General features: G+C 47.3%; 2 protein-coding genes across 7 annotated transcripts in view; both read right to left on the bottom strand.

The window, feature by feature from the left end:
* Positions 1-27,867, bottom strand: part of Rab3 (RAS oncogene family member Rab3) — a 145,104-nt gene that overhangs the window by 39,862 nt on the left and 77,375 nt on the right. For all 6 annotated transcript variants that reach the window (XM_069333431.1, XM_069333429.1, XM_069333430.1 and 3 more), the window contains one exon: positions 11,446-11,670. In XM_069333431.1, the coding sequence (XP_069189532.1) occupies positions 11,446-11,670 (225 nt within the window). The remainder of the gene's footprint in view (positions 1-11,445; positions 11,671-27,867) is intronic.
* The window catches only part of Tim9a (translocase of inner membrane 9), a 225,468-nt gene that overhangs the window by 158,175 nt on the left and 39,426 nt on the right, over positions 1-27,867 (bottom strand). The window lies entirely within an intron of this gene.

Here is a 27,867-nt window from a genome sequence, read left to right as displayed (position 1 = left end):
CCCCTGGGTGCTCAAGGACCTGGGGGACCCCTAGATGCTCAAGGACCTGGGGGCCCCTAGGTGCTCAAGGACCTGGGGGCCCCTAGGTGATCAAGGACCTGGGGGCCCTCTGGGTGCTCAAGGACCTGGGGGGGCCCCTGAATCATCACATAAAAACATCATGATGCCTCCAGAGTCGCATGAGTGGAGAACTGAACACATCCCAACCTCTCATTCAAAGAGGAAGGAAAGGGGAAAGAAATACGAGGAAGTTAAGGAAGTGGGGGCGGAAAGAAAGATGAAGAATTAAAAAAAAGAAGGGAAGCTTATTCTACAATTGCTTAACAAGGGGCCATGTTCTTGACAAAGGCCGTGTTCTAGGTAACAAAGGTTATATTGTTTCTCTTTGTCTCTACAAAACCAGTCTTTTCTGCCCCTCTCTTACATTTCCTGAGCTCGTCCGCGCCAAGACAACTTTCTTTGTATTTAGAAAATATATTTTAGAACACAAACAGCCATTGATCTCTTAACAAAAAGTATGTTAAGGAAGAATTAAAAGGAGGAAGAATAAGAGAGAGCAGAGCGAGTGATAAAAAGAGGAAGGTTAAGCCGAGTATGAAGAGAGTAAGAGGAGCGTGTAACTTCTCCAGGCGTCTCCTGGTCCGGGCCGCCTCGCCTGGCGTCTCCTGGCCCGGGCCGCCTTTCCTGGCGTCTCCTGGTCCGGGCCGCCTTTCCTGGCGTCTCCTGGCCCGGGCCGCCTCTCCAGGCGTCTCCTGGCCCGGGCCGCCTCTCCTGGCGTCTCCTGGCCCGGGCCGCCTCTCCTGGCGTCTCCTGGTCCGGGCCGCCTCTCCTGGCGTCTCCTGGCCCGGGCCGCCTCGCCAGGCACCCGCGGGAGCCCAGGACCTCCGCCACCACGAACAACGTCTTACCTTTTGACACGTTTATTTAACCTGTCAAAATTTTGGTCAGAACTTTTGTGAGTGTTGACCCGACGCCCTGGTGTGTGTACTCACCTAGTTGTGTTTGCGGGGGGTTGAGCTCTGGCTCTTTGGTCCCGCCTGGACCAAAGGACCCGCCTGGACCCTCTTTGGACCGCGTGGAGAGGTGTGTGTGAGGGTCGAAGGGTTGTGGAGGCCTTGTTGTTCACAGTCCTCTGCTGCTCAGTCCTTGTAGACGTGATCAGTACAGGAAAACAAATTATTCTTCGAGTTAAAAAAAGAGGAATAATCTTTAAAAAGTCCTCTATTTTTTCTCCTTTCTAGTGAAGTCCAAAATCCCATTTCTTAAGTTATTTCGTTATGAACTTTCTCATCTTAAGACGACGTCGATTTCATTACGCTATTGTAATGGTGACTAAGAAAAGTCCCCCTTCCTCTTCCGCCTCCTACTTTGTGGGGCCGGATATTTTATGTCCACTGAATGATGCCAACTTTCTCCACCTCAACTCTCGCCCGTCTGGACAAAAATAAAATCTTATCTTTAAGGTTGTGGAGATCCGCCGCCGTCCGGTCTCCTCCCTCACCCCACCACCTTCCCCTACACTGCTGGCTCTCCCTCTCCCCTTAACCCCTCCAGTATTTACTGTCGAGAGAATCATCGCTCCGGAGTGCTTCTTAGTACGTTACTTAACGACATAGTAAACCTTACAAACATCCCTTAATGAGGACTTAAGATTTGGAAAGCCTCGTGGATGCCAGTGACTAGCAGGTTCTGTGTCCTAGATTAAGACCAGTCCAGGTGGAACTAGAGAGGACCTGACCCTGGGGGTTTTGAGGGAGCAGCAGGTAGTGGACCTGGGGCCAGCCAGGACCTGACCCTGGGGGTTGTGAGGAAGCACCAGGTAGTGGACCTGGGCCCAGCCAGGACCTGACCCTGGGGGTTGTGAGGCAGCAGCAGGTAGTGCACCTGGGCCCAGCCAGGACCTGACCCTGGGGGTTGTGAGGCAGCAGCAGGTAGTGGACCTGGGCCCAGCCAGGACCTGACCCTGGGGGTTGTGAGGCAGCAGCAGGTAGTGCACCTGGGCCCAGCCAGGACCTGACCCTGGGCCAAGACTGGCAGTAGAGGGGGCCCGACTCATCCCGCTGAGAGCATCCTTCACTCTCACACTTCACTCCCGCCTGATGGTCTTCGCTACACGCCAGTTTATATCTTAGTATTTACAACCATACTAACGGCTTTTCCTTCTCGCAAACATCACATGATTACCATCCATTTGATCCACGCGCATCCCACGCAAACTACGAACACAGGTCATCAATTTATAATAATTATCCACGTAAATGAATTTAAAAAAAACAGTTTAGCAGAATGACTTCAATTTGTTGTTGTTGTTGTTTAAGATTCGCTACCCGGAACGAAAAGTTCAAGGTAGCACGGGCTATGGTGAGCCCGTGACTTCAATATTTTTTATATTAAGCAATAAGGTTTTGTGCAGGTGTGAGTGTCATCGTGAGAGTTACCAGCTTGGGTATAATACCTCACTCTTACATACTTCATGAACACCTCCTACACAACTATCCCGCACTATATTTCTCATTTGTCCTTGTGTCCACGTGACCACTAATAACTCTACACACCAACACTGGGCTGGGAATGTCTATAATAACAGTCCTCACTAATGGTCCTGGACCAGCCCAAGACGACAGCGGTTGGCAAAGGTAATTATATTCGGTAGTCTTTGTTTAATACTACTACTACTACTAATAATAATAATAATAATAATCATTTGAAATGGTAATGTCTTCTCACAGATATAATAAAATAGGGAGACATCCACATTTGTGTATTTCTGAAATTTATGTAAGGAATTTACACCCAAATTTGAAAGGCGTAAATTCCTTACATGAATTTCACAAATATACAAGTGTGGGATTTTATCCTAAATAATAATAATAATAATACACAAAAATAATACTATTTTTGGAGGTGAAAGAAATACCTAATATATGTGTGTAAGTGTATTAAAAACAAAATTTTCAGACATAACCTCCGAAAATTTGATGTAGGATGGTAGGTAAAAAGAATACAGGTTACATCCGAAAAAAATGGTTTTTAATACACTTACAAATATATTGGGTCCTTCCTTCACATCCATTCAAGCACTACGACACTGTACAAAACTTCTCGATAATATTCTTGTCAGTTCTTCTATTAGACAAACTTAACCCACAACTGTCAACTATCGCAACAGAGAAGACTGAGTGACTCCGGATAAGTTCCTCTACAAAGAACTCATCATGTGACTGATCTCATCAAAAAACTTAGAATACAGAATACAATTATAATACATTAAACCAGACCAGATAGGGAAATAAAACTAAACATCTCTGAAACTCTGAACACCAGTTTTCGAGTTCAAATTACAGTTGGACAAAATCCTCCGGAATAAGAAGGGAGGGACATTGGACCAGGTGCCACCTCCCAGCCTGGTCTTCCACCTCCCAGCCTGGTCTTCCACCTCCCAGCCTGGTCTTCCACCTCCCAGCCTGGTCTTCCACCTCCCAGCCTGGTCTTCCACCTGTAGGTGCCGCCTCCCAGCCTGGTCTTCCACCAGTAGGTGCCACCTCCCAGCCTGGTCTTCCACCAGTAGGTGCCACCTCCCAGCCTGGTCTTCCACCAGTAGGTGCCACCTCCCAGCCTGGTCTTCCACCTGTAGGTGCCGCCTCCCAGCCTGGTCTTCCACCAGTAGGTGCCACCTCCCAGCCTGGTCTTCCACCAGTAGGTGCTCCTCCCAGCCTGGTCTTCCACCAGTAGGTGCCACCTCCCAGCCTGGTCTTCCACCTGTAGGTGCCGCCTCCCAGCCTGGTCTTCCACCAGTAGGTGCCACCTCCCAGCCTGGTCTTCCACCAGTAGGTGCCACCTCCCAGCCTGGTCTTCCACCTGTAGGTGCCACCTCCCAGCCTGGTCTTCCACCAGTAGGTGCCACCTCCCAGCCTGGTCTTCCACCAGTAGGTGCCACCTCCCAGCCTGGTCTTCCACCTGTAGGTGCCACCTCCCAGCCTGGTCTTCCACCTGTAGGTGCCACCTCCCAGCCTGGTCTTCCACCAGTAGGTGCCACCTCCCAGCCTGGTCTTCCACCAGTAGGTGCCACCTCCCAGCCTGGTCTTCCACCTGTAGGTGCCACCTCCCAGCCTGGTCTTCCACCAGTAGGTGCCACCTCCCAGCCTGGTCTTCCACCTGTAGGTGCCACCTCCCAGCCTGGTCTTTCACCTGTAGGTGCCACCTCCCAGCCTGGTCTTCCACCTGTAGGTGCCACCTCCCAGCCTGGTCTTTCACCTGTAGGTGCCACCTCCCAGCCTGGTCTTCCACCTGTAGGTGCCACCTCCCAGCCTGGTCTTTCACCTGTAGGTGCCACCTCCCAGCCTGGTCTTCCACCTGTAGGTGCCACCTCCCAGCCTGGTCTTTCACCTGTAGGTGCCACCTCCCAGCCTGGTCTTCCACCTGTAGGTGCCACCTCCCAGCCTGGTCTTTCACCTGTAGGTGCCACCTCCCAGCCTGGTCTTTCACCTGTAGGTGCCACCTCCCAGCCTGGTCTTCCACCTGTAGGTGCCACCTCCCAGCCTGGTCTTTCACCTGTAGGTGCCACCTCCCAGCCTGGTCTTCCACCTGTAGGTGCCACCTCCCAGCCTGGTCTTCCACCTGTAGGTGCCACCTCCCAGCCTGGTCTTTCACCTGTAGGTGCCACCTCCCAGCCTGGTCTTCCACCTGTAGGTGCCACCTCCCAGCCTGGTCTTCCACCTGTAGGTGCCACCTCCCAGCCTGGTCTTTCACCTGTAGGTGCCACCTCCCAGCCTGGTCTTCCACCTGTAGGTGCCACCTCCCAGCCTGGTCTTCCACCTGTAGGTGCCACCTCCCAGCCTGGTCTTTCACCTGTAGGTGCCACCTCCCAGCCTGGTCTTCCACCTGTAGGTGCCACCTCCCAGCCTGGTCTTCCACCTGTAGGTGCCACCTCCCAGCCTGGTCTTTCACCTGTAGGTGCCACCTCCCAGCCTGGTCTTCCACCTGTAGGTGCCACCTCCCAGCCTGGTCTTCCACCTGTAGGTGCCACCTCCCAGCCTGGTCTTCCACCAGTAGGTGCCACCTCCCAGCCTGGTCTTCCACCAGTAGGTGCCACCTCCCAGCCTGGTCTTCCACCTGTAGGTGCCACCTCCCTGCCTGGTCTTCCACCAGTAGGTGCCACCTCCCAGCCTGGTCTTCCACCAGTAGGTGCCACCTCCCAGCCTGGTCTTCCACCTGTAGGTGCCACCTCCCAGCCTGGTCTTCCATCTGTAGGTGCCACCTCCCAGCCTGGTCTTCCACCTGTAGGTGCCACCTCCCAGCCTGGTCTTCCACCTGTAGGTGCCGCCTCCCAGCCTGGTCTTCCACCTGTAGGTGCCGCCTCCCAGCCTGGTCTTCCACCTGTAGGTGCCGCCTCCCAGCCTGGTCTTCCACCAGTAGGTGCCACCTCCCAGCCTGGTCTTCCACCAGTAGGTGCCACCTCCCAGTCTGGTCTTCCACCAGTAGGTGCCACCTCCCAGCCTGGTCTTCCACCAGTAGGTGCCACCTCCCAGCCTGGTCTTCCACCTGTAGGTGCCACCTCCCAGCCTGGTCTTCCACCAGTAGGTGCCACCTCCCAGCCTGGTCTTCCACCAGTAGGTGCCACCTCCCAGCCTGGTCTTCCACCTGTAGGTGCCGCCTCCCAGCCTGGTCTTCCACCAGTAGGTGCCACCTCCCAGTCTGGTCTTCCACCAGTAGGTGCCACCTCCCAGCCTGGTCTTCCACCTGTAGGTGCCACCTCCCAGCCTGGTCTTCCACCTGTAGGTGCCACCTCCCAGTCTGGTCTTCCACCTGTAGGTGCCACCTCCCAGCCTGGTCTTCCACCTGTAGGTGCCACCTCCCAGCCTGGTCTTCCACCTGTAGGTGCCACCTCCCAGCCTGGTCTTCCACCTGTAGGTGCCACCTCCCAGCCTGGTCTTCCACCTGTAGGTGCCACCTCCCAGCCTGGTCTTCCATCTGTAGGTGCCACCTCCCAGCCTGGTCTTCCACCTGTAGGTGCCACCTCCCAGCCTGGTCTTCCACCTGTAGGTGCCACCTCCCAGCCTGGTCTTCCACCTGTAGGTGCCACCTCCCAGCCTGGTCTTCCACCTGTAGGTGCCACCTCCCAGCCTGGTCTTCCACCTGTAGGTGCCACCTCCCAGCCTGGTCTTCCACCTGTAGGTGCCAGCACCTGGCCCAGGGGAGGAAGCCTCCTTCACCCTCACATGTGACCGAGGCTCCACGGAAGACCTGCACCTGATTTCCCAGGAGACCTCATCTGAGGCGGAACTCTTTGACACCCAACTTCCGACTGACTCAAGAGTTGACACCAGACCTTCAAGTAATGTACAGTTGACACCAGACTTTCCACTACTGTAGAGTTGATACTAGACTGTCAGCCAATTACCTCCTACCATCTCTCACCTTCTGTCACCTCCCACCATAAATATATGTATTTATGCATGTAGGTTAGATTAGCAATTTAAAAGCACCACAATCACCTTCTGTGGTTGATTGTTCAATAAATCACTGAACTATATGTTTAACAGATCTCTAAACGTGTCTATGGAGAACAGAAGAAAATATATATATGTTGGTTAGCATTGTAAATGTGTGGCCACGTCTGTGGTAGCAAACAAACCGTCTCCCAAACCCTCCACAAACAACCCAACCACCTCCCAAACCCTCCACAAACAACCCAACCACCTCCCAAACCCTCCACAAACAACCCAACCACCTCCCAAACCCTCCATCTAGACAAGTCTTGCCTCACCTCGTTTGACATCAACCTCAAGCCCACTCCAGATAATTACATTATAGACCCCCGGGGGGGGGGGGAGGGGGGAATTTAGATAGTGTATTTTCGCTATCTCCTCCTCGTTCCTTACCCACCTGGAGTGCCAGGTGTCTGCACACCTGTCAACAACTGAATGCGAGTTTACTCCATCAGCTCAGCTACCCAGCATCGAGGACAAAGTAAACCACGAAGCCCATGTAAACCAAGCCATTCAATAGGCTAAATAGGTCAATATGTTTAACCATGACCCAAAATGGCTTTAAGTAAGTATGTAAGTATCAGGAGAAAGCACCAAGCCATTACGACTTATATAGTACTGGGAAGGGGTCAGGATAAGGATTTGGGATGGGACTCGGGGGGGGGGGGAAGGAATGGTGCCCAACCACTTGGATACTTTAAGTAAATAAAATCAAACTTTTCCAAGCAGTTATAAACATATATAAAGAGTCGTGGAAATAATCCTGTGGGTTAATGTCTTCTGTATAAGGATAACAGGAACCAGTTAAGAAGGATCTAACGGAACGAGGCAGGTGTCAACGTTGCCAAGTAACGTAGGGTAATTAAGAGTAAGATGCATTAAGCCAACACGACTATGTACCACCGGCACGGGATATGAGGGGCACGGCGCTGGGAGAATACAATCACGTGGAAACATTATATAGCTGAGATATATAATGCTGTGTTTAGAACCTTCCGTAGCAAAGGTGGAATTCAAACAGTGCACAGTCTTAACGTACAAGGAACGTATCGTTAGTGCTTTAACAAGGGAGTCGAATATAGGATTGTCTTAGAGACAGCCTGAAGACAATGCTAAGGTAACAACAGCGGCAACAGCAGCAGCAGCAACAGCAGCAACAACAACAGCAGTAACAGCAGCAGTAACACCAGCAGTAACAGCAGCAGCAACAACAACAGCAACTCAAGTAATTATCAAAAGAAGGCACCAAGCCGGGAAGGCTATGTAGAACAGCAGCAGCAGCCCGGCTCAGCGGTGGGCAAGAAACTGTTAATTAAAAGTCTGGGAAGGCGTCTGCTGGAGAAAGTCTGGGAAGGCGTCTGCTGGAGAAAGTCTGGGGAGGAGTCTGCTGGAAAAAGTCTGGGAAGGAGTCTGCTGGAGAAAGTCTGGGAAGGAGTCTGCTGGAGAAAGTCTGGGAAGGAGTCTGCTGGAGAAAGTCTGGGAAGGAGTCTGCTGGAGAAAGTCTGGGAAGGAGTCTGCTGGAGAAAGTCTGGGAAGGAGTCTGCTGGAGAAAGTCTGGGAAGGAGTCTGCTGGAGAAAGTCTGGGAAGAAGTCTGCTGGAGAAAGTCTTGGAAGGAGTCTGCTGGAGAAAGTCTGGATAGGAGTCTGCTGGAGAAAGTCTGGGAAGGCGTCTGCTGGAGAAAGTCTGGGATAATAATTCCGAGAAAGTGTACTAATAGTGAGGTGGTTAGTGCACTCATCTCCCCCTTCTCCCTTCTCCTTTGTCAGTCTGGTGTTGACAAAGGCTTTAACAAAGCCGAAACGTTCACCTCATTTCATATTTCTCTGTGGATTTTCCGCATATATATATATATATATATATATATATATATATATGACAGCATATTCTGTATTTATTATTTTCTGGTTTAGGGCTTCTATCCCTCTAACTATTTTCTTAGCATCAGGGCTTAATTGGAATAGGAGTTCTCCAAAACTCATTTTCGTACTTTTAAGGTGAAGAAAAGAAGTGATTTACTATAGAGTGTATTACACTTATTTGTATAATTTGCACGACGTTTCGAACCTCCATGGTTCATTCTCAAGTGAACAATCTTACAATACTAGTTGATTTTATACCCGCATTAGGTCAGGTGATAATACAATGAAGGTGAAAAACATGGGGGGATACATAAGGGATAAACATAGGGGCTGCAGAAGGCTTATTGGCCCATACGAGGCATCTCCTATCTAAACACAAAGATTAATCCAGTGTAATTGGCCTGTTATGTTGGACATTGTCTTCTGTGTTGGCATCGATATGTTCTTGTCTTGTCCTTACTCTCATGGTGGGTAGAGTAAATAGTTCCGTGATTTGGGTGTTCATGGTAGGTCGCTCTATTCTTATGTGAATTGCCTCAAGAATTTGTAATCTTCTTGAATCTTGGGTTTTATCTATTATGCAAGTATTCTTGTTCAACATTTCTCTTGTTAGAGTAATGTCATGGGCTTGTCTCATGTGATTCCTAGGGGCACCAGATTGAAGATGGCATGTCAAACGCCTCGTCAGCTTGGTCGACGTCATACCTATGTACTTACATTGAAGGTTACATCCTTCGTGGGGGCAAGTGTACATGTATACAACGCTTGACTGCTGTAGAGGGTTCTCCGTCGGCTTCGGGCTGTTTTTGATAAGGAGTTCGGAAGTCTTCTTGGTTTTGTAGAATATTATCAGGTTTATGTTTTGGTTAGGAGTAGTGCTTTTTACTCCTTTACGGATTATTTCTTTCATTATTCTTTCCTCTTTTATATGTTCACTGTGCATGGTTGATTTGTAATATAATTTTATTGGGGGTGTTGTGGTTTCTGTTCTAGGTTCTGAATTATACCAACGGTCCAAGTGTCTTCTTATAGCAGCGTTTATTTCCGCGTTGCTATATCCGTTGTTCACCAATACCTGAGTTACTCTTTCAAACTCTCTACTCACGTTGCTCCATTCAGAGCAGTGGGTAAGCGCTCGACGAATATAAGCATTGAGAACACTGGCTTTGTATCTTTGGGGGCACTCACTTCTACCGTTCAGGCATAATCCTATGTTGGTGGGCTTGGTATATACGTTGGTGCTTAAAGAGGTTCCTGTTTTTGTTATTAGTACATCCAAGAATGGCAGAAATCTGCCATTCTTGGATGTACTAATAACAAAAACAGGAACCTCTTTAAGCACCAACGTATATACCAAGCCCACCAACATAGGATTATGCCTGAACGGTAGAAGTGAGTGCCCCCAAAGATACAAAGCCAGTGTTCTCAATGCTTATATTCGTCGAGCGCTTACCCACTGCTCTGAATGGAGCAACGTGAGTAGAGAGTTTGAAAGAGTAACTCAGGTATTGGTGAACAACGGATATAGCAACGCGGAAATAAACGCTGCTATAAGAAGACACTTGGACCGTTGGTATAATTCAGAACCTAGAACAGAAACCACAACACCCCCAATAAAATTATATTACAAATCAACCATGCACAGTGAACATATAAAAGAGGAAAGAATAATGAAAGAAATAATCCGTAAAGGAGTAAAAAGCACTACTCCTAACCAAAACATAAACCTGATAATATTCTACAAAACCAAGAAGACTTCCGAACTCCTTATCAAAAACAGCCCGAAGCCGACGGAGAACCCTCTACAGCAGTCAAGCGTTGTATACATGTACACTTGCCCCCACGAAGGATGTAACCTTCAATGTAAGTACATAGGTATGACGTCGACCAAGCTGACGAGGCGTTTGACATGCCATCTTCAATCTGGTGCCCCTAGGAATCACATGAGACAAGCCCATGACATTACTCTAACAAGAGAAATGTTGAACAAGAATACTTGCATAATAGATAAAACCCAAGATTCAAGAAGATTACAAATTCTTGAGGCAATTCACATAAGAATAGAGCGACCTACCATGAACACCCAAATCACGGAACTATTTACTCTACCCACCATGAGAGTAAGGACAAGACAAGAACATATCGATGCCAACACAGAAGACAATGTCCAACATAACAGGCCAATTACACTGGATTAATCTTTGTGTTTAGATAGGAGATGCCTCGTATGGGCCAATAAGCCTTCTGCAGCCCCTATGTTTATCCCTTATGTATCCCCCCATGTTTTTCACCTTCATTGTATTATCACCTGACCTAATGCGGGTATAAAATCAACTAGTATTGTAAGATTGTTCACTTGAGAATGAACCATGGAGGTTCGAAACGTCGTGCAAATTATACAAATAAGTGTAATACACTCTATAGTAAATCACTTCTTTTCTTCACCTTAAAAGTACGAAAATGAGTTTTGGAGAACTCCTATTCCAATTAAGCCCTGATGCTAAGAAAATAGTTAGAGGGATAGAAGCCCTAAACCAGAAAATAATAAATACAGAATATGCTGTCATATTCAATGAAACATGTTTGAAAGAAAACCTGCTGCCAGTATACACCAATATATATATATATATATATATATATATATATATATATATATATATATATATATATATATGTGTGTATATCACGAAAATAAACACGTGATTAAGAATGTGACAATGTCAGACCACGGAGGAAAATGAAACAGGAATTTCCTTAAGTACTTTCGTATATTAAATACATCATTAGATTCATTCCTTCTGAAGATGTATTTAATATACGAAAGTACTTAAGGAAATTCCTGTTTCATTTTCCTCCGTGGTCTGACATTGTCATATATATATATATATATATATATATATATATATATATATATATATATATATATATATATATATATATATATATATATATATATATATATATATACTAAAAAGACACCTAATTTTTTAGCTCCAATGATATAATTTGAATAATTATAATTCCGATAATAAAGTTATCAATAGCTAAAACACCACCAACAACAACAGCCTTGTATATCAATGGCTTCGGGACTTACCCAAATCTGCAGCTTCACTCTTTTGTCGTTCCTGAAGACCGTCTTGACCTTGAAGTCAATGCCGACGGTGCTGACGAAGGCCGAGGTGAAGGAGTCGTCAGCGTAGCGGAAGAGGAAGGAGGTCTTGCCCACCGACGAGTTGCCGATGATGAGAAGTTTAAACATGTAGTCGAAGTTCTGGTCGGCGGCATCTTTCTGCCAGCGGTTGTCTTGTGACACTGCCATCTGTCGGAGAGATTCACAACTTAATATTGTCCATAGTCGGAGAGATTAATAGCTTAACACTGCCATCTGTCGGAGAGATTCACAACTTAATATTGTTCTTTGTCGGACTGATTCACTGCTTAACACTGTCATCTTTTGGAGAGATTCACAACATAATATTGTCCTTGGTTTGAGAGAGTCGTAGCTTAACACTGCCATCTGTTGGAGACATTAGTGATATATCACTGCTATCTGTCGGAGAGATTCATAGCTTAACACTGCCATCTGTTGGAGACATTAGTGATATAACACTGCCATCTGTGGGAGAGATTAGCAACCTAACACTGCCATCTGTGGAAGAAATGACTAATTTAACACCACCATCTGTGGAAGATCCGAGTAACTTTAACACTGCCATATACAGGAAGGTCGTAACACTATTATTATGTAAAACAAGACAACACAGATAAAAGTTCCTTAGGGCCGCCTACTCAATAAAGCCAGGTCAGCACAATGATAACCCAGACACTATCATTCACACAAAGTCAGTCCCTGTAGCACTGTAGAGCCAAGGCGTTAAGAGAATCTACGAGTTGGGACAGTGTAGCAGTAATGGCTGTCTATAAGGGAGAAAGGAGGCACTGTAACCATGTGTTTTGTGTTTTAACACACACTCTCTCTCTCTCTCTCTCTCTCTCTCTCTCTCTCTCTCTCTCTCTCTCTCTCTCTCTCTCTCTCTCTCTCTCTCTCTCCCCATGACTGAGGATGCAGCTTCGGCAGTCAAATGGTAAAGTTATTCCATATTTCGGAACAAATGCTATATAAATTTACCATTGAAATTAAGAAGGAGAAGGAGAAGGATAGAAGGAGAAGGATAGAAGAGAAGAGGTGATGGAAGGGGCGCAGAAAAGAGACTAGCGAGAGGCGTGCTGCAGGTTGGTTGTGTTTGGAGGCGGTCGTGAAGGTAAAAGGTATGTAGAGAATTAGAGAGAAAGAGAGAGAAGTACAATGTATGTGGGTGGACCAGGCTCCAAGAGGGGGTAGGTGGGTGGACCAGGCTCCAAGAGGGTGTAGGTGGGTGGACCAGGCTCCAAGAGGGTGTAGGTGGGGTGGACCAGGCTCCAAGAGGGTGTAGGTGGGTGGACCAGGCTCCAAGAGGGTGTAGGTGGGGTGGACCAGGCTCCAAGAGGGTGTAGGTGGGGTGGACCAGGTTCCAAGAGGGTGTAGGTGGGGTGGACCAGGACCCAAGAGGGTGTAGGTGGGTGGACCAGGACCCAAGAGGGTGTAGGTGGGTGGACCAGGACCCAAGAGGGTGTAGGTGGGTGGACCAGGCTCCAAGAGGGTGTAGGTGGGGTGGACCAGGACCCAAGAGGGTGTAGGTGGGGTGGACCAGGACCCAAGAGGGTGTAGGTGGGTGGACCAGGATCCAAGAGGGTGTAGGTGGGTGGACCAGGCTCCAAGAGGGTGTAGGTGGGGTGGACCAGGACCCAAGAGGGTGTAGGTGGGTGGACTAGGACCCAAGAGAGTGTAGGTGGGGTGGACCAGGACCCAAGAGGGTGTAGGTGGGGTGGACCAGGACCCAAGAGGGTGTAGGTGGGTGGACCAGGACCCAAGAGGGTGTAGGTGGGTGGACCAGGACCCAAGAGGGTGTAGGTGGGTGGACCAGGCTCCAAGAGGGTGTAGGTGGGTGGACCAGGCTCCAAGAGGGTGTAGGTGGGGTGGACCAGGCTCCAAGAGGGTGTAGGTGGGGTGGACCAGGACCCAAGAGGGTGTAGGTGGGGTGGACCAGGCTCCAAGAGGGTGTAGGTGGGGTGGACCAGGCTCCAAGAGGGTGTAGGTGGGGTGGACCAGGACCCAAGAGGGTGTAGGTGGGGTGGACCAGGCTCCAAGAGGGTGTAGGTGGGGTGGACCAGGCTCCAAGAGGGTGTAGGTGGGTGGACCAGGCTCCAAGAGGGTGTAGGTGGGTGGACCAGGCTCCAAGAGGGTGTAGGTGGGGTGGACCAGGCTCCAAGAGGGTGTAGGTGGGGTGGACCAGGCTCCAAGAGGGTGTAGGTGGGTGGACCAGGCTCCAAGAGGGTGTAGGTGGGGTGGACCAGGCTCCAAGAGGGTGTAGGTGGGGTGGACCAGGCTCCAAGAGGGTGTAGGTGGGGTGGACCAGGCTCCAAGAGGGTGTAGGTGGGGTGGACCAGGCTCCAAGAGGGTGTAGGTGGGTGGACCAGGCTCCAAGAGGGTGTAGGTGGGTGGACCAGGCTCCAAGAGGGTGTAGGTGGGGTGGACCAGGCTCCAAGAGGGTGTAGGTGGGGTGGACCAGGCTCCAAGAGGGTGTAGGTGGGGTGGACCAGGCTCCAAGAGGGTGTAGGTGGGGTGGACCAGGCTCCAAGAGGGTGTAGGTGGGTGGACCAGGCTCCAAGAGGGTGTAGGTGGGTGGACCAGGCTCCAAGAGGGTGTAGGTGGGTGGACCAGGCTCCAAGAGGGTGTAGGTGGGGTGGACCAGGCTCCAAGAGGGTGTAGGTGGGGTGGACCAGGCTCCAAGAGGGTGTAGGTGGGTGGACCAGGACCCAAGAGGGTGTAGGTGGGTGGACCAGGCTCCAAGAGGGTGTAGGTGGGGTGGACCAGGACCCAAGAGGGTGTAGGTGGGGTGGACCAGGCTCCAAGAGGGTGTAGGTGGGTGGACCAGGCTCCAAGAGGGTGTAGGTGGGTGGACCAGGCTCCAAGAGGATGCAAGTGGGTGGACCAGGCTCCAAGACAAGGCACGTAGGACGACAACAACACCAGTATCACATCTACACACACACACCAACATACACCCAAGTCTATTCAAACCCAAACAAAAAGTTCTAGCACAGGAGAAACACACAAAAGAAACATACGCCTCGAGTTCATTTCCAAGCCAATATTATTGCCCTTCAAAACTTCCTAATGCTGACCATGACCTTTTAACCTTTTCCAACCAATTCCCGTAGGGCCACTGGTGACCCCTCCTCCCCCCATCGACACAAAGGGCCGGAAAGGGAGGGAAGAAGGGGAGGGGGGTCAGGGGAAGGGGCCCTAATGGTCATTACACTCTTAAATGGAATTTTATTCGAACTAGAATCCACCAGCATCAACAGATGGCTGGTGGCTGGTGGCTGGATGGATGGGGGATCATCCCACGAGTTGTGCACACTCTCCTACACACATAAACCTACACATGTGCATCCAAACATACATGTCAACACACATTAACACATGTATGTTTACACCACACACACACACACACAAACATAAATTTGTGCACCCATATCAATGAAAACACACACACATGTACACAGTGCATACAAACACACATACGTTAAAAGACACACACACAAGTACACAGGGGGGGACACATACGTATGTAACCACATAGACAAACATATGTACACAGGACACATAAGTACTACATGTACACATAGAACCAGACATTTGTGAGTATCTACACGTGACATCAAGGGGGTCACGCCTCAACACCACCGACCCTCATTGTCTTCCAACCGGAGCTGAAAAACATCCTTAATTTCCTGGACTAATGACTATAGAGGCATTAACCAGAATTGCCTGAGAGAGAGAGAGAGAGAGAGAGAGAGAGAGAGAGAGAGAGAGAGAGAGAGAGAGAGAGAGAGAGAGAGAGAGAGAGAGAGAGAGAGAGAGAGAGAGAGAGAGAGAGAGAGAGAGAGAAGTAAGGGGAGACGAGCCAAGACAAGACTGCAGGTCGTCCCGTCAGTGAGAGCTAAAAATAGTGAGTGCCTCTGGTGAGAGTCACCTCCGCCACCCTCTCCTTCACTCTCACAAAACTAACGCGAAGAAATACAATTATGAGGCAAAACAAATGTAAAAAAAAAGATAAACACTCAGTATTGTGGGACTTTGTGAGGTGTTGTGGACCTTTAAAATCTGTTTAATGTCTTGTAAAAATAACAAGTCCTTGCTCTATATTTATTCCATTTTTAACATATTTAGGCACATCTGCATTTATGCAGCAACCCTTGACTATATGTATGGGTTACATACGTCAGGCTACGAGCAGCCGCGTCCAACAGCCTGGTTGATCAGTCCGGCAACCAGGAGGCCTGGTCGACGACCGGGCCGCGGGGACGCTAAGCCCCGGAAGCACTTCAAGGTAAGGTACATAGTGTGTCAAGACCTAGCTAAGTCATGCTCAAAAGTGTCCCCCATCTCGCAGGAGGATAGTTGTACAGGACCATGTGATCACTAACTTGCACTGGGAAATTTTGGGGTGCATTTTTAGGACATGCTTATGAACACGCGAGTTTATAAAGTAATTGTAAAGCTCCAGGTACCTCATAGAGGCAGGTCTGAAGCGTCTAATGACTGGACTCTTAATAATGTAGTGTGAGGTCATGACCCCAGCTCTTGCTCACAGAGTTTGCACCTGGGGTGCTCAGGACTGGGTAAATGTGTCACTTGGACCCACCTGGGCCCACCTGGACCCACCTGGATCCACCTGCCACAGGTACCGGTAGCCCAACCTGATCCTGGCAACTACTGTGTCGCAAAGTCTGGTGGACGCTTTCTGCTGCCCATATACATAGGTTTCGGATCTAAACAAATCATAGCTTTTCATACTGTTGCTTTCATGCCCGTGAGAGTCAGTAATTTCTCTCTTCTCAGACAATGTAATATGAAGAAAAGAGATGGGGATACATAGATCTAGCTTAAGTTTTGTAGATTCAAAGATAACGCCAAGTAAACAATTCCTAGGAACTCGACCAGCTGCCTTAGACAGATTTCGTGTGAGTAGCTAGGCAAGCCTCCCCATTACCCCTTCCCCACTCCCTATCCTTTTAGTAGGAGCAACGGTGGCGTCCCCGACCAGCCTATGGCACTCCCCCACCCGCTGCCAATCTCCCTGCAAAGTTGGGTAAGGCGAGCTCCAAGTGTCTGGCCTCCAGCCTTTAACAGACATTCTCCAATATAGATGGATAATATATATTTCTTAACACACAAGAAGAGAGCGAGACGTAATATTTAGTTTTGTAATAAGATAGGAAATATAGCAACAGTATCAGCGCCATCTCTGCCGAAGGAAAATCAATCATATGACTCTTACGTGAAATTACTGCAGACATCGGATAATTATTCCTATTTTCTCTTGTTATTAATAGAAAACGGAGACAAATATGGTTATATATGTGGATTAAACAGACAAGAGTACACAGAGTCACACACACACACACGCACACACACACACACACACACACACACACACACACACACACACACACACACACACACACACACACACACACACACTCAGTGACACAGACAGACACACACACAGTGACACACACAGACACACACACACACACACACACACACACACACACACACACACACACACACACACACACACACACACACACACAGACACACACACACACAGTGACACACAGACACAGTGACCCGCTCAGACACTGTCTCGCCGAGCTGTGCTTTACTTGTTCTCTCAGACCAAGACACTCAACCATGTACCCGAGCCTGTACACACACGGAAATATATAGGAATAGACGGGAAATAATTAGGTCGAAGTCTTTTACCTCAACACGTTTGTGTTCACCGGTCTTAGTGACATCTGGATCACGTCATGACGGACCACTACACTGTAGTGGGCGGCAGAGGGCGTGCGGGGCCCACACTGGCAGTTACTACTACACTGTAGTGGGCGGCAGAGGGCGTGAGGGGCCCACACTGGCAGTTACTACTACACTGTAGTGGGCGGCAGAGGGCGTGCGGGGTCCACACTGGAAATTCAAGCTGATATATCTACACTGTGGCAGTCTGTATTCACCTAGATGCACTTAGCTGGATGTGCTTGGCGGGCGGGGCCTCATGCAGCCTCTGTGCCTAGACACCACCCCAGACACCCAACAGATTGAATACCTGTCCTCTCTCCCCTCATAGAAAACACAAAGGGGGACTTTGACCAAGTTTGGTACCAGTAGCTCCAGGAGACAGTCGTCAACATATCTCAGAATAATCAACGTAATCTTGCAGATTCACATAAGACACTTTGGTACCTTGTTCCTTCTAGCAAGAAGAGGCATGTAGCCCCGGGAAGACCAGACAGTTGTACACAGCGGCGCTGAGCTACTGACCCAGCAACGTTCACAACGGAGGCGGACAACAGAAGGTCCGGTAAGACATGTTTATCTCTCAGAATGTTCGGTAATAGGTTTATTGCTTGTGATGTGTGTCTATATATGTACGAACACGTTGTACTGAACGGGGGTGAGAAGAGCTTGAGCTACCTCATCCCTTTGTGTGTATTTTATCTCAATAAACTTATTTCAATTTCAATTTCAGTAGGTTCGGTCACAGCAACGTGGGGACCTGCCAAGCACACAGCTTCCTAATACTCTACACGGTCTAAGTGTCACCAAGGCTACATTACTTCCCTTCCGCTAAACAGCATTCCCCGCGATTCATTAAGCATATACGCACGCACTGACGAAACCTGTGGATCTTCCAACAGGCCTGGTGGCTTTGTTTACATTTATTAAACGCTCTATGAGCTCCGTTGCGCTCTGAAATCGTTCTCAGCCTCGTGCCTTCAGAGCTCCTAAGCTGTTTAGTAAATACCGACCACGCTCTCAGGGTCGAGGCACGAAGTGCAGGTCTCGTAAGGGACTAGTTAGGGGCTCTGCGAGTCCTGGCCATCAGGGGACTTAACCTGTCATAACCTTAACCTGACAGATACAGAGCGAGTAATACATTTGATCAACATTGATCAACAAAGTCATATTTCCTGTTTGTTAGACTTCCCATAATCAGAAATAAACCCCAAAAAGTCTTTTATAAACAGTAAGATCGTCAACATATTACTAAAAAGTGTTCAGGTATTCACCATCTCATCATCATCACCATCATCACCATCTCTGATCATATACATCCTCTCTCTCTAACTCCCTTCTCGATATGACACAAGCATCCTTCATACAAGCAAATATCGTCAGCCAATCATCGTCCTCATGCATCAAGCATCAAATACACTCAGCCAATCAACGTCCACTTGCATCAAGTATCAAACACACTCAGCCAATCACCATCCTCCGCGGGCGTGACTCTCCTAACCAATCAGAGTATTCCTTGATGCGCACTGTGAAGGCCCACTTCTGTCGTCCAGTGCTCAGTCGCTCCTCAGTCGTCTTTGGGTCGTCTAATCCTCTGTCTGTTCATATGTCTCTCTCTCTCTCTCTCTCTCTCTCTCTCTCTCTCTCTCTCTCTCTCTCTCTCTCTCTCTCTCTCTCTCTCTCTCTCTCTCTCTCTCTCTCCACATAGCCGGTTGCATAATATTCGTAGCCTCGCATCCGGCCTTTGTAGGAGTAACGTCAGAGAGGGTTAAGAGGGCGAAGCTGATTGGCTGAGGCAACTAGACGGTAATTGCATTGTTTGCTGTAGAGTGAGGCAGGAGCGGTGTGAGTGGTGAGGTGTGAGGAGGAGGAGGGGGACTTGTTGACCACACAGGGCGCCTCCACACGGACACCAAGGAGGACACCTTGGGCAGAGGGAAGGAGAGAGAGAGAGAGAGAGAGAGAGAGAGAGAGAGAGAGAGAGACAGAGACAGAGACAGAGAGAGAGAGAGAGAGAGAGAGAGAGAGAGAGAGAGAGAGAGAGAGAGAGAGAGAGAGAGAGAGAGAAGAAAGGAAAAGAGGGGGAGAAAGAGGGGACAAAAGAGATTAAAAAACGAGCTGGGCAGGAAGATGGGTGATGCTCTTAGACTCCAGAAAGTGAGGTGTGTGTGTGTGTGTACTCCTCCAGTTGTGCTTTCGGGGGTTGAGCTCTAGCTCTTTGGTCCCGCCTCTCAACCGTCAATCAACTGATGTACAGATTCCTGAGACTCTCTCTCTGTCTCTCTCTCTCTCTCTCTCTCTGTCTCTCTCTCTGTCTCTCTCTCTCTCTCTCTCTCTCTCTCTCTCTCTCTCTCTCTCTCTCTCTCTCTCTCTCTCTCTCTCTCTCTCTCTGTCTCTCTCTCTGTCTCTCTCTCTGTCTCTCTCTCTGTCTCTCTCTCTCTCTCTCTCTCTCTCTCTCTCTCTCTCTCTCTCTCTCTCTCTCTCTCTCTCTCTCTCCCGTCTCTCTCTCACTCTCTCTCTGTCTCTCTCTACCGTCTCTCTCTCTCTCTCTCTCTCTCTCTCTCTCTCTCTCTCTCTCTCTCTCTCTCTCTCTCTCTCCCGGTCACACTGCCGTACATATTATATAACTCTTATGGACTTTCCCTGCACGGGGCTGATTTAATTATCAACACTGGACGCTCGCGGAGAGGGGAGGGACGCCAGGCAAGGAATGGAAGGGGATACGAAGGAATAAAACGAAAAAAGAAGGGGAGGGAAGGCAAGGAGGAAGGAGAGGTAAGGTAGGAAAGGGAATGGAAGGGAATGAAAGGGGGCAAGTAAGGTTAGGGAGAGAAAGGAAGGGGTAGGTAAGGTAAAGGAGGCATGAGAAAGGGCAGGTAGGGTCAGGAAGGAAAAGGGGGGGGGAGATAATGGAAGGGAGAATACTGGAACAGGTTAAGAGCTGCAAGAAGAGAAGGGGGGGCGGAAAGACGTGCACATTGGAAGCAGCGTCGGGTATGGAAGAGGAGGTGGGAGGGGAATACACGGGAAAGGGGAGAGGGAGGTATGTTAGGGAAAAGGGAGTGTGAGGAGGGGGGGGGGGGTAGGAATATTCCATGAAAATGGGAAAATGGGGCCCCAGGGGGGGGGGAAGGGTCATTCTATATAATTGCATTGTTTGTTAATTATCCAACCACTTAGATGCCAGGCGGTCATCTTGGAATCGGCTGCCCGATAAAAAGCTAGAAATAAGATGCTGTTGTTGTTGTTGTTTTAGATTCAGCTACTCTGAACGAGCCATCATGGGGTGCACAATAAACTAGCCGCCTCCGAGGGCAACAATTGACACCTTAACAACCAGTAAGATTCACAAACAAGCGTAACATTATGTAAATATAAACGTACGAATCGGCAAAAGTCTTAATCCCAAGTGTTCGAATCCCCTGTCACTGCCTATGAGATTACATTTCACCTTTGTGAATGTACATTAATGACACTATGTAAAAGACACATCGAACACTTTATGTAGGGCATACGTAAATCTGTGTATCTATGTTATTACGTATGTAGGTTAGCTTAGCATTTTAAAAGCACCGAATCACCTTCTGTGGTTGAGTGTTCAATAAACCCTTGAACTATATGTTTAACACTTCTCTAACCCTGTCCATGGAGGACAGAAGAAAATGTATATATTCTGGTTAGCATTGTAAATGTCTGGCCACGTCTGTGGAAAAAAAAAAAAAAAAAAAACTGCCTATGACACGTGAAGCACCAGTAAACAGCAGAACTACCCTGATCGTACAAGCAAGCTACAGCTACTACTGGTGTTCGTGTTAATGTCTCCTGGGTGTCTATGTCGCAGGAGTCTGTCTGTTATCCCTTGAATTGGTGCGGTGTTATTAGAAATTGTATTTTGCTAATTGTTAGTCAATCTCTTACTATCTCAAAATGTTCGGTAATACGTTTATTGCTTGTGATGTGTGTCTATGTATGTATTAACACGATGTACTGAACGGGGTGAGGATAGCTTGAGCTACCTCATCCCTTTGTGTGTATTTTACCTCTATAAACTTATTTCAATTTCAATCTCTTACTAATTGTAAATTTATATTCAGTTATCAACCAGTTAAGTTCAGTTTTGAAGCAGTTAAGTTCAGTGGTAAAACAGTTAAGTTCAGTGGTGAATCTGTTAACTTCAGTCGTGAACCAGCTAAGTTCAGTCATGAATCAGTTAAGCTCAATTGTGATTCATTTAAGTTCATGCACTGAACTTGAAGGCTCTTCTGAGAAACTTATCATAAGTTAAACTTTCTTCACACTTAAATAATGACAATCCCATTTATTTGCACGTAAGAAGATAAATATCTATAAACTTAACATTAACTAAACATGAAGACTTTAAATAAACCTGTTATATACTCTATGCTAACCCCTCACAAGGACCTATGCTGCTGCAAACTCCCCACAGCCACAATGACTACACATGTAAATTTATGAGTGTATATATATATATATGTGTGTATAATTACCTAAGTGTAGTTACAGGGATGAGAGCTATGCTCGTGGTGTCCCGTCTTCCCAATGTGTATATGTATGTGTGAATGACTGGCATCTCCAAATCCATTTCATTACATAGAGGCTCCTAACACAATTAGCGAGTGATGGCGGGGTGGAGGGAGCCTGGCGCCCGAGGCACGGTGGAGGCTCTGGTCGGAGGCTCAGGTCGGAGGCTCTGGTCGGAGGCTCAGGTCGGAGGCTCTGGTCGGAGGCTCTGGTCGGAGGCACTGGTCGGAGGCTCTGGTCGGAGGCTCTGGTCGGAGGCTCAGTGGTCTGTAATATCAAGTTAAGCGCTCGACATGTCTGCCGCCAGGAGATCACTCTGGCTCCGAGTCTCTTGCACCCCCACGTGCTTCACTTTATGGTAGATTTAATTTCCCGAAATTACTTTTCAGGAAGCTAGAGGGAGAGATGAACACACACACATACAGAAAGAGACAGATAGAAGGGAGAGAGAAAAAGAGGGAGGGGAAGATGGTAAAGAGGAAGGGAGGATGAGAGAGAGAGAGAGAGAGAGAGAGAGAGAGAGAGAGAGAGAGAGGGAGAGAGAGAGAGAGAGGGGGGGGGGATATAGTCGCCGCCAAGTGTCTTTGTTTCTTGACAAAGACAAAGAAAAATGTCGGCAGTTATGCCTCCAGGGAGCTTGATAAAAAGCTTATTTATGTGTTTTTGAATAAGCTTTCCTTCCTGAACATATATATATATATATATATATATATATATATATATATATATATATATATATATATATATATATATATATATATAGGGACAACCCTGCTAGCCAGCCGCCAGGGACGGAATATTCGAAGAATTTATTGGTTTTCTTGACAAGGAAGTTGGTTATATTGGAAGAGACATGATGGATGGTGTTCTGAACCTGTGGGTGTAGGCAGGTGTTCTGAACCTGTGGGTGTAGGCAGGTGTTCTGAACCTGTGGGTGTAGGCAGGTGTTCTAAACCTGTGGGTGTAGGCAGGTGTTTTAAACCTGTGGGTGTAGGCAGGTGTTCTGAACCTGTGGGTGTAGGCAGGTGTTCTAAACCTATGGGTGTAGGCAGGTGTTTTAAACCTGTGGGTGTAGGAGGGTGTTCTAAACCTGTGGATGTAGGCAGGTGTTCTAAACCTGTGGGTGTAGGCAGGTGTTCTAAACCTGTGGGTGTAGGCAGGTGTTCTAAACCAGTGGGTGTAGGCAGGTGTTCTAAACCTGTGGGTGTAGGCAGGTGTTCTAAACCTGTGGGTGTAGGCAGGTGTTTTAAACCTGTGGGTGTAGGCAGGTGTTCTAAACCTGTGGGTGTAGGCAGGTGTTCTAAACCTGTGGGTGTAGGCAGGTGTTCTAAACCTGTGGGTGTAGGCAGGTGTTCTAAACCTGTGGGTGTAGGCAGGTGTTCTAAACCTGTGGGTGTAGGCAGGTGTTCTAAACCAGTGGGTGTAGGCAGGTGTTCTAAACCTGTGGGTGTAGGCAGGTGTTATAAACCTGTGGGTGTAGGCAGGTGTTCTAAACCTGTGGGTGTAGGCAGGTGTTCTAAACCAGTGGGTGTAGGCAAGTCAATACAAATTAAAAACTACATTAAATTTTTTCTCTAAAGCGAACCAATCAAAGTCGATAAGACAGCGGCGGAAAAATTACCTGAGCCAATCAGCGATAAGGATTACCCGCCATCAATTCGGGGGCAACCAATCACTTTGAAGAATTAGAAACATAGCAGTTTGTGGAAGCCAATCAGGGCAGAGAATTACGCATTACGCCCCGGGACTTTTGGCTGACAAAGCTAATTAAAACATACACCAATTCGCGAATAGGGAATTGACAAGTGTATTTTATCGTAATTCGCCAATTGCGAGGCGAAGGCTCACAACATCAGAATTATAAGCTATGATTTTTTTTAGCCAATAAGCGACGCGAATTTAAACTAACCAATAAAGTAACCATGAAAATTTAAACCAGCAATAAAATAGCCATCAGAATTTAAACCAACCAATAACATAGCCATCAGAATTTAAACCAACCAATAACATAGCCATCAGAATTTAAACCAACCAATAACATAGCCATCAGAATTTAAACCAACCAATAACATAGCCATCAGAATTTAAACCAACCAATAACATAGCCATCAGAATTTTAACCAACCAATAACATAGCCATCAGAATTTAAACCAACCAATAACATAGCCATCAGAATTTAAACCAACCAATAACATAGCCATCAGAATTTAAACCAACCAATAACATAGCCATCAGAATTTAAACCAACCAATAAAATAACGTTCAGAATTTAAACTGGCCAATGAGAGAGGTCCGTGAACACCGTGACACTGTAAACACGGGAACCAGCAATTGTGTAGTTATACAGTAGTTTGAACAAGCAACTTAAGAGAACAACGAACAACAAACGCCTCTTTTTTTTTTTTTTTTTTTTTTTTTTTTTTTTGAGATATATACAAGAGTTGTTACATTCTTGTACAGCCACTAGTACGCGTAGCGTTTCGGGCAGGTCCTTAATCCTATGGTCCCTGGAATACGATACCCGCCGCGAAGAATCGTTTTTTCATCCAAGTACACATTTTACTGTTGCGTTAAACAGAGGCTACAGTTAAGGAATTGCGCCCAGTAAATCCTCCCCGGCCAGGATACGAACCCATGACATAGCGCTCGCGGAACGCCAGGCGAGTGTCTTACCACTACACCACGGAGACTGTTATCGACTTAAGAAATCAATAAAGGTAGTATTTGGGAAAGGCTAATCAAAGCTCGGACACCAAAAAAGGCCAATCACAGCACGGCCACCAAAAAAGGCCAATCACAGCACGGCCACCAAAAAAGGCCAATCACAGCACGGCTACCAAAAAGGCCAATCACAGCACGGCCACCAAAAAAGGCCAATCACAGTATGGCCACCAACTCCGTCAAAAAAACAAATGTTTGCCTATCCGTGGACGTACAAACCCAAGCAACCCATCTCACCTATCCAAGCCAAGGCATAGAAAACGTCAATTTTACGCTGCTTTATTTTTTTTAAATAAAACCCAGCAATTTTGACGTTTCGGTGGACTGTTGCAATGAGAGAGAGCGCATGGTTGCAGAAGCAATATTCCCATGCACTGGTCCCATGCACTCAGTGCATGGATCTTCCCCTGCACTGGTGCTGAGGACCTCAGCATGCACGACTCTACCTTCAGAGCATCGCTGTTCACTCCCAACGCTCCAATCCTCAAGCATAATCACCGCGGATGTACAAGCCCCAATCATTATTCTAATCTACCACGACTGCAAAAGGTAAAAGCAGTAATGCCTCGTGTGAGCCTCCGAACCTTTTTCCGGATCTCGAATGGAAAAAAACCGACGCATAAAATGGCCATTACGAACCTCCGATACACGAACTCAAAAATCTGTAGCCGTGAAGCGGATTTTGGGCGCAACAAACAGCACTCAAAAGCTAATACCGCTCTCCGGCGCACCAATCAGGGCACAGAAACACCACTCTGACTTTCCATTGCACCAATCAGGGCACAGAAACACCACTCTGACCTTCCATTGCACCAATCAGGGCACAGAAACACCACTCTGACTTTCCATTGCACCAATCAGGGCACAGAAACACCACTCTGACTTTCCATTGCACCAATCAGGGCACAGAAACACCACTCTGACTTTCCATTGCACCAATCAGGGCACAGAAACACCACTCTGACTTTCCATTGCACCAATCAGGGCACAGAAACACCACTCTGACTTTCCATTGCACCAATCAGGGCACAGAAACACCACTCTGACTTTCCAACGCACCAATCAGCGCTCAGAAGCACCACTGTTACCTTCCATCGCACCAATCACAGCTCAGAAGTACAGATTGGCGTGGAGCTCCCCCCCCCCAGGTTGGGAGATGAGAGAGGGGATTAGGGATTACATTAACATACACTAAAAGAACATTTTTTTCGAGTTAAGGCTTCATTAGTAACCTACAATGACCACCACTTAATCATTAGGTTAATTACTCAGGCAATTAAACCACTGAGGCAAAATTCACTATTGCATTAGTGTTATCATGTGAGTATATATATATATATATATATATATATATATATATATATATATATATATATATATATATATATATATATATATATATATATATATATATATATATAACAATCCCATGATTCACCCAAATTATTCAAACAATCACATTTCACGGAAATTACCAAAAGCAAAACGGCGTTACACAAATAGAAAAGAAAACGGTGTTAGGCAATTGAAAAAGAAAACGGCGTTACGCAAATGAAAAAGAAAACGGCGTTAGGCGAATGAAAAAGAAAACGGCGTTACGCAAATGAAAAAGAAAACGGTGTTACGCAATTGAAAAAGAAAACGGCGTTACGCAAATGAAAAAGAAAACGGCGTTACGCAAGGAAGCAAGCAAGGCGAGGTTAGGCAAGTAGGACGAACTGCTCGGCGTAACAGGAGGTTGCAGAAGCCACTAGCGGGGAGGAGGGAGGAAAAGACAGAAAACAGAAAAGTAATGAATCCCTGAAGGCAGTAATGAAAGTAGAAAGCAAGGAATTTAGAAAGGAAATACATGAATGAAGGAGGAATGGAATGAAGGTGAAAAACGAAGGAAAATATAGGAAGACACGATTATACGAAGACATAAATGAAGGGAGGAGTCAAAGGAAGAAAGAAAGAAATGAAAATAATAAAAAAAGAAAGCAGGAGAGAAATGAAATAATCGTGGAAAGATAGAAGGACAAAATATTGAAATATGTCAAAAGAAAAACCAAGAACAAAATATATCAAGTAGATAATAAAGACAGGAATGAAAGAAGAGATGACAGAGAGAAAGAAATCAGTGAATGCAAGAGAAGGAAAACACAAATATTTGTTTATGTCACTTTATTGATATATACGAGAGTTCTTACATTCTAGTACAGCCAGCAGCACCCATAGTGTTTCAGGCAGGTGACTGTTAGGTTGACCATGTCGTAGCTCAGTCGATTCCCTGGAAACACAAACCGAAACTGTCTCTATTTTCCGCTTGTTACAACTTGTAATAAAGTTGTTACATCTTGGCTTAACGTGTTTATGACGTATTAGAACGTTGTTACAACTTGCTATATTGGTTGTTATAACTGGTTAGGAGGTGTTAAAACTTGCTCGAACGTTGTACCAACGTCGTAGTTTCGGTGTGTGTTTGGCGGGTTAAGGCAGCGTCTGGGATGCTCTCGGACGCAGGTTCGTATCCTCGTCACGGCCCTTGTGGATTTGTTCTGGCAGGTCCTTAATCCTAATCATCCCTGGAGTACGACCCGCCAAATCGTTTAACGACCAGGGGCCAGATTCACGAAGCAGTTACGCAAGTACTTACGAACGTGTACATCTTTCCTCAATCTTTGACGGCTTTGGTTACATTTATTAAACAGTTTACAAGCATGAAAACTTGCCAATCAACTGTTGTTATTGTTATAAACAGCCTCCTGGTGCTTCGGAGCTCATTAACTGTTTAATAATTGTAAACAAAGCCGCCAAAGATTGAGAAAAGATGTACAGGTTCGTAAGTACTTGCGTAACTACTTCGTGAATCTGGCCCCAGGTACCCATTGACTGCTGGGTGAACAGAGGCGTAATCGTTCCAAATCGCTCAAATAAAAGCAAGATACAAATAAAATAAAACCAAATAAAATGAGTGAATACAGTGAATAAAATAACAGTGGCGTGAGTACAGTTAGGGATGTTGAGGTTATCTTGAGATGATTTCGGGGCTTTAGTGTCCCCGCGGCCCGGTCCTCGACCAGGCCTCCACCCCCAGGAAGCAGCCCGTGACAGCTGACTAACACCCAGGTACCTATTTTACTGCTAGGTAACAGGGGCATAGGGTGAAAGAAACACTGCCCATTGTTTCTCGCCGGCGCTCGGGATCGAACCCGGGACCACAGGATCACAAGTCCAGCGTGCTATCCGCTCGGCGGAATTGTGAGAGAAAGTGATAAAGTTAATTAAATAAAGAGAAAATGAAGGAATAATTAGCTAGAGGGAGACTGACCTTGAAGCAAACACAGGGGGGGGGGAAGTTAATA

Source organism: Procambarus clarkii, chromosome 29, assembly GCF_040958095.1.
Source record: "Procambarus clarkii isolate CNS0578487 chromosome 29, FALCON_Pclarkii_2.0, whole genome shotgun sequence".
In the NCBI taxonomy this organism is placed as follows: Eukaryota; Metazoa; Arthropoda; class Malacostraca; order Decapoda; family Cambaridae; genus Procambarus; species Procambarus clarkii.
Note: the sequence above shows the minus strand (reverse complement) of the source record. Positions and strands in the feature narration are given on the sequence as shown.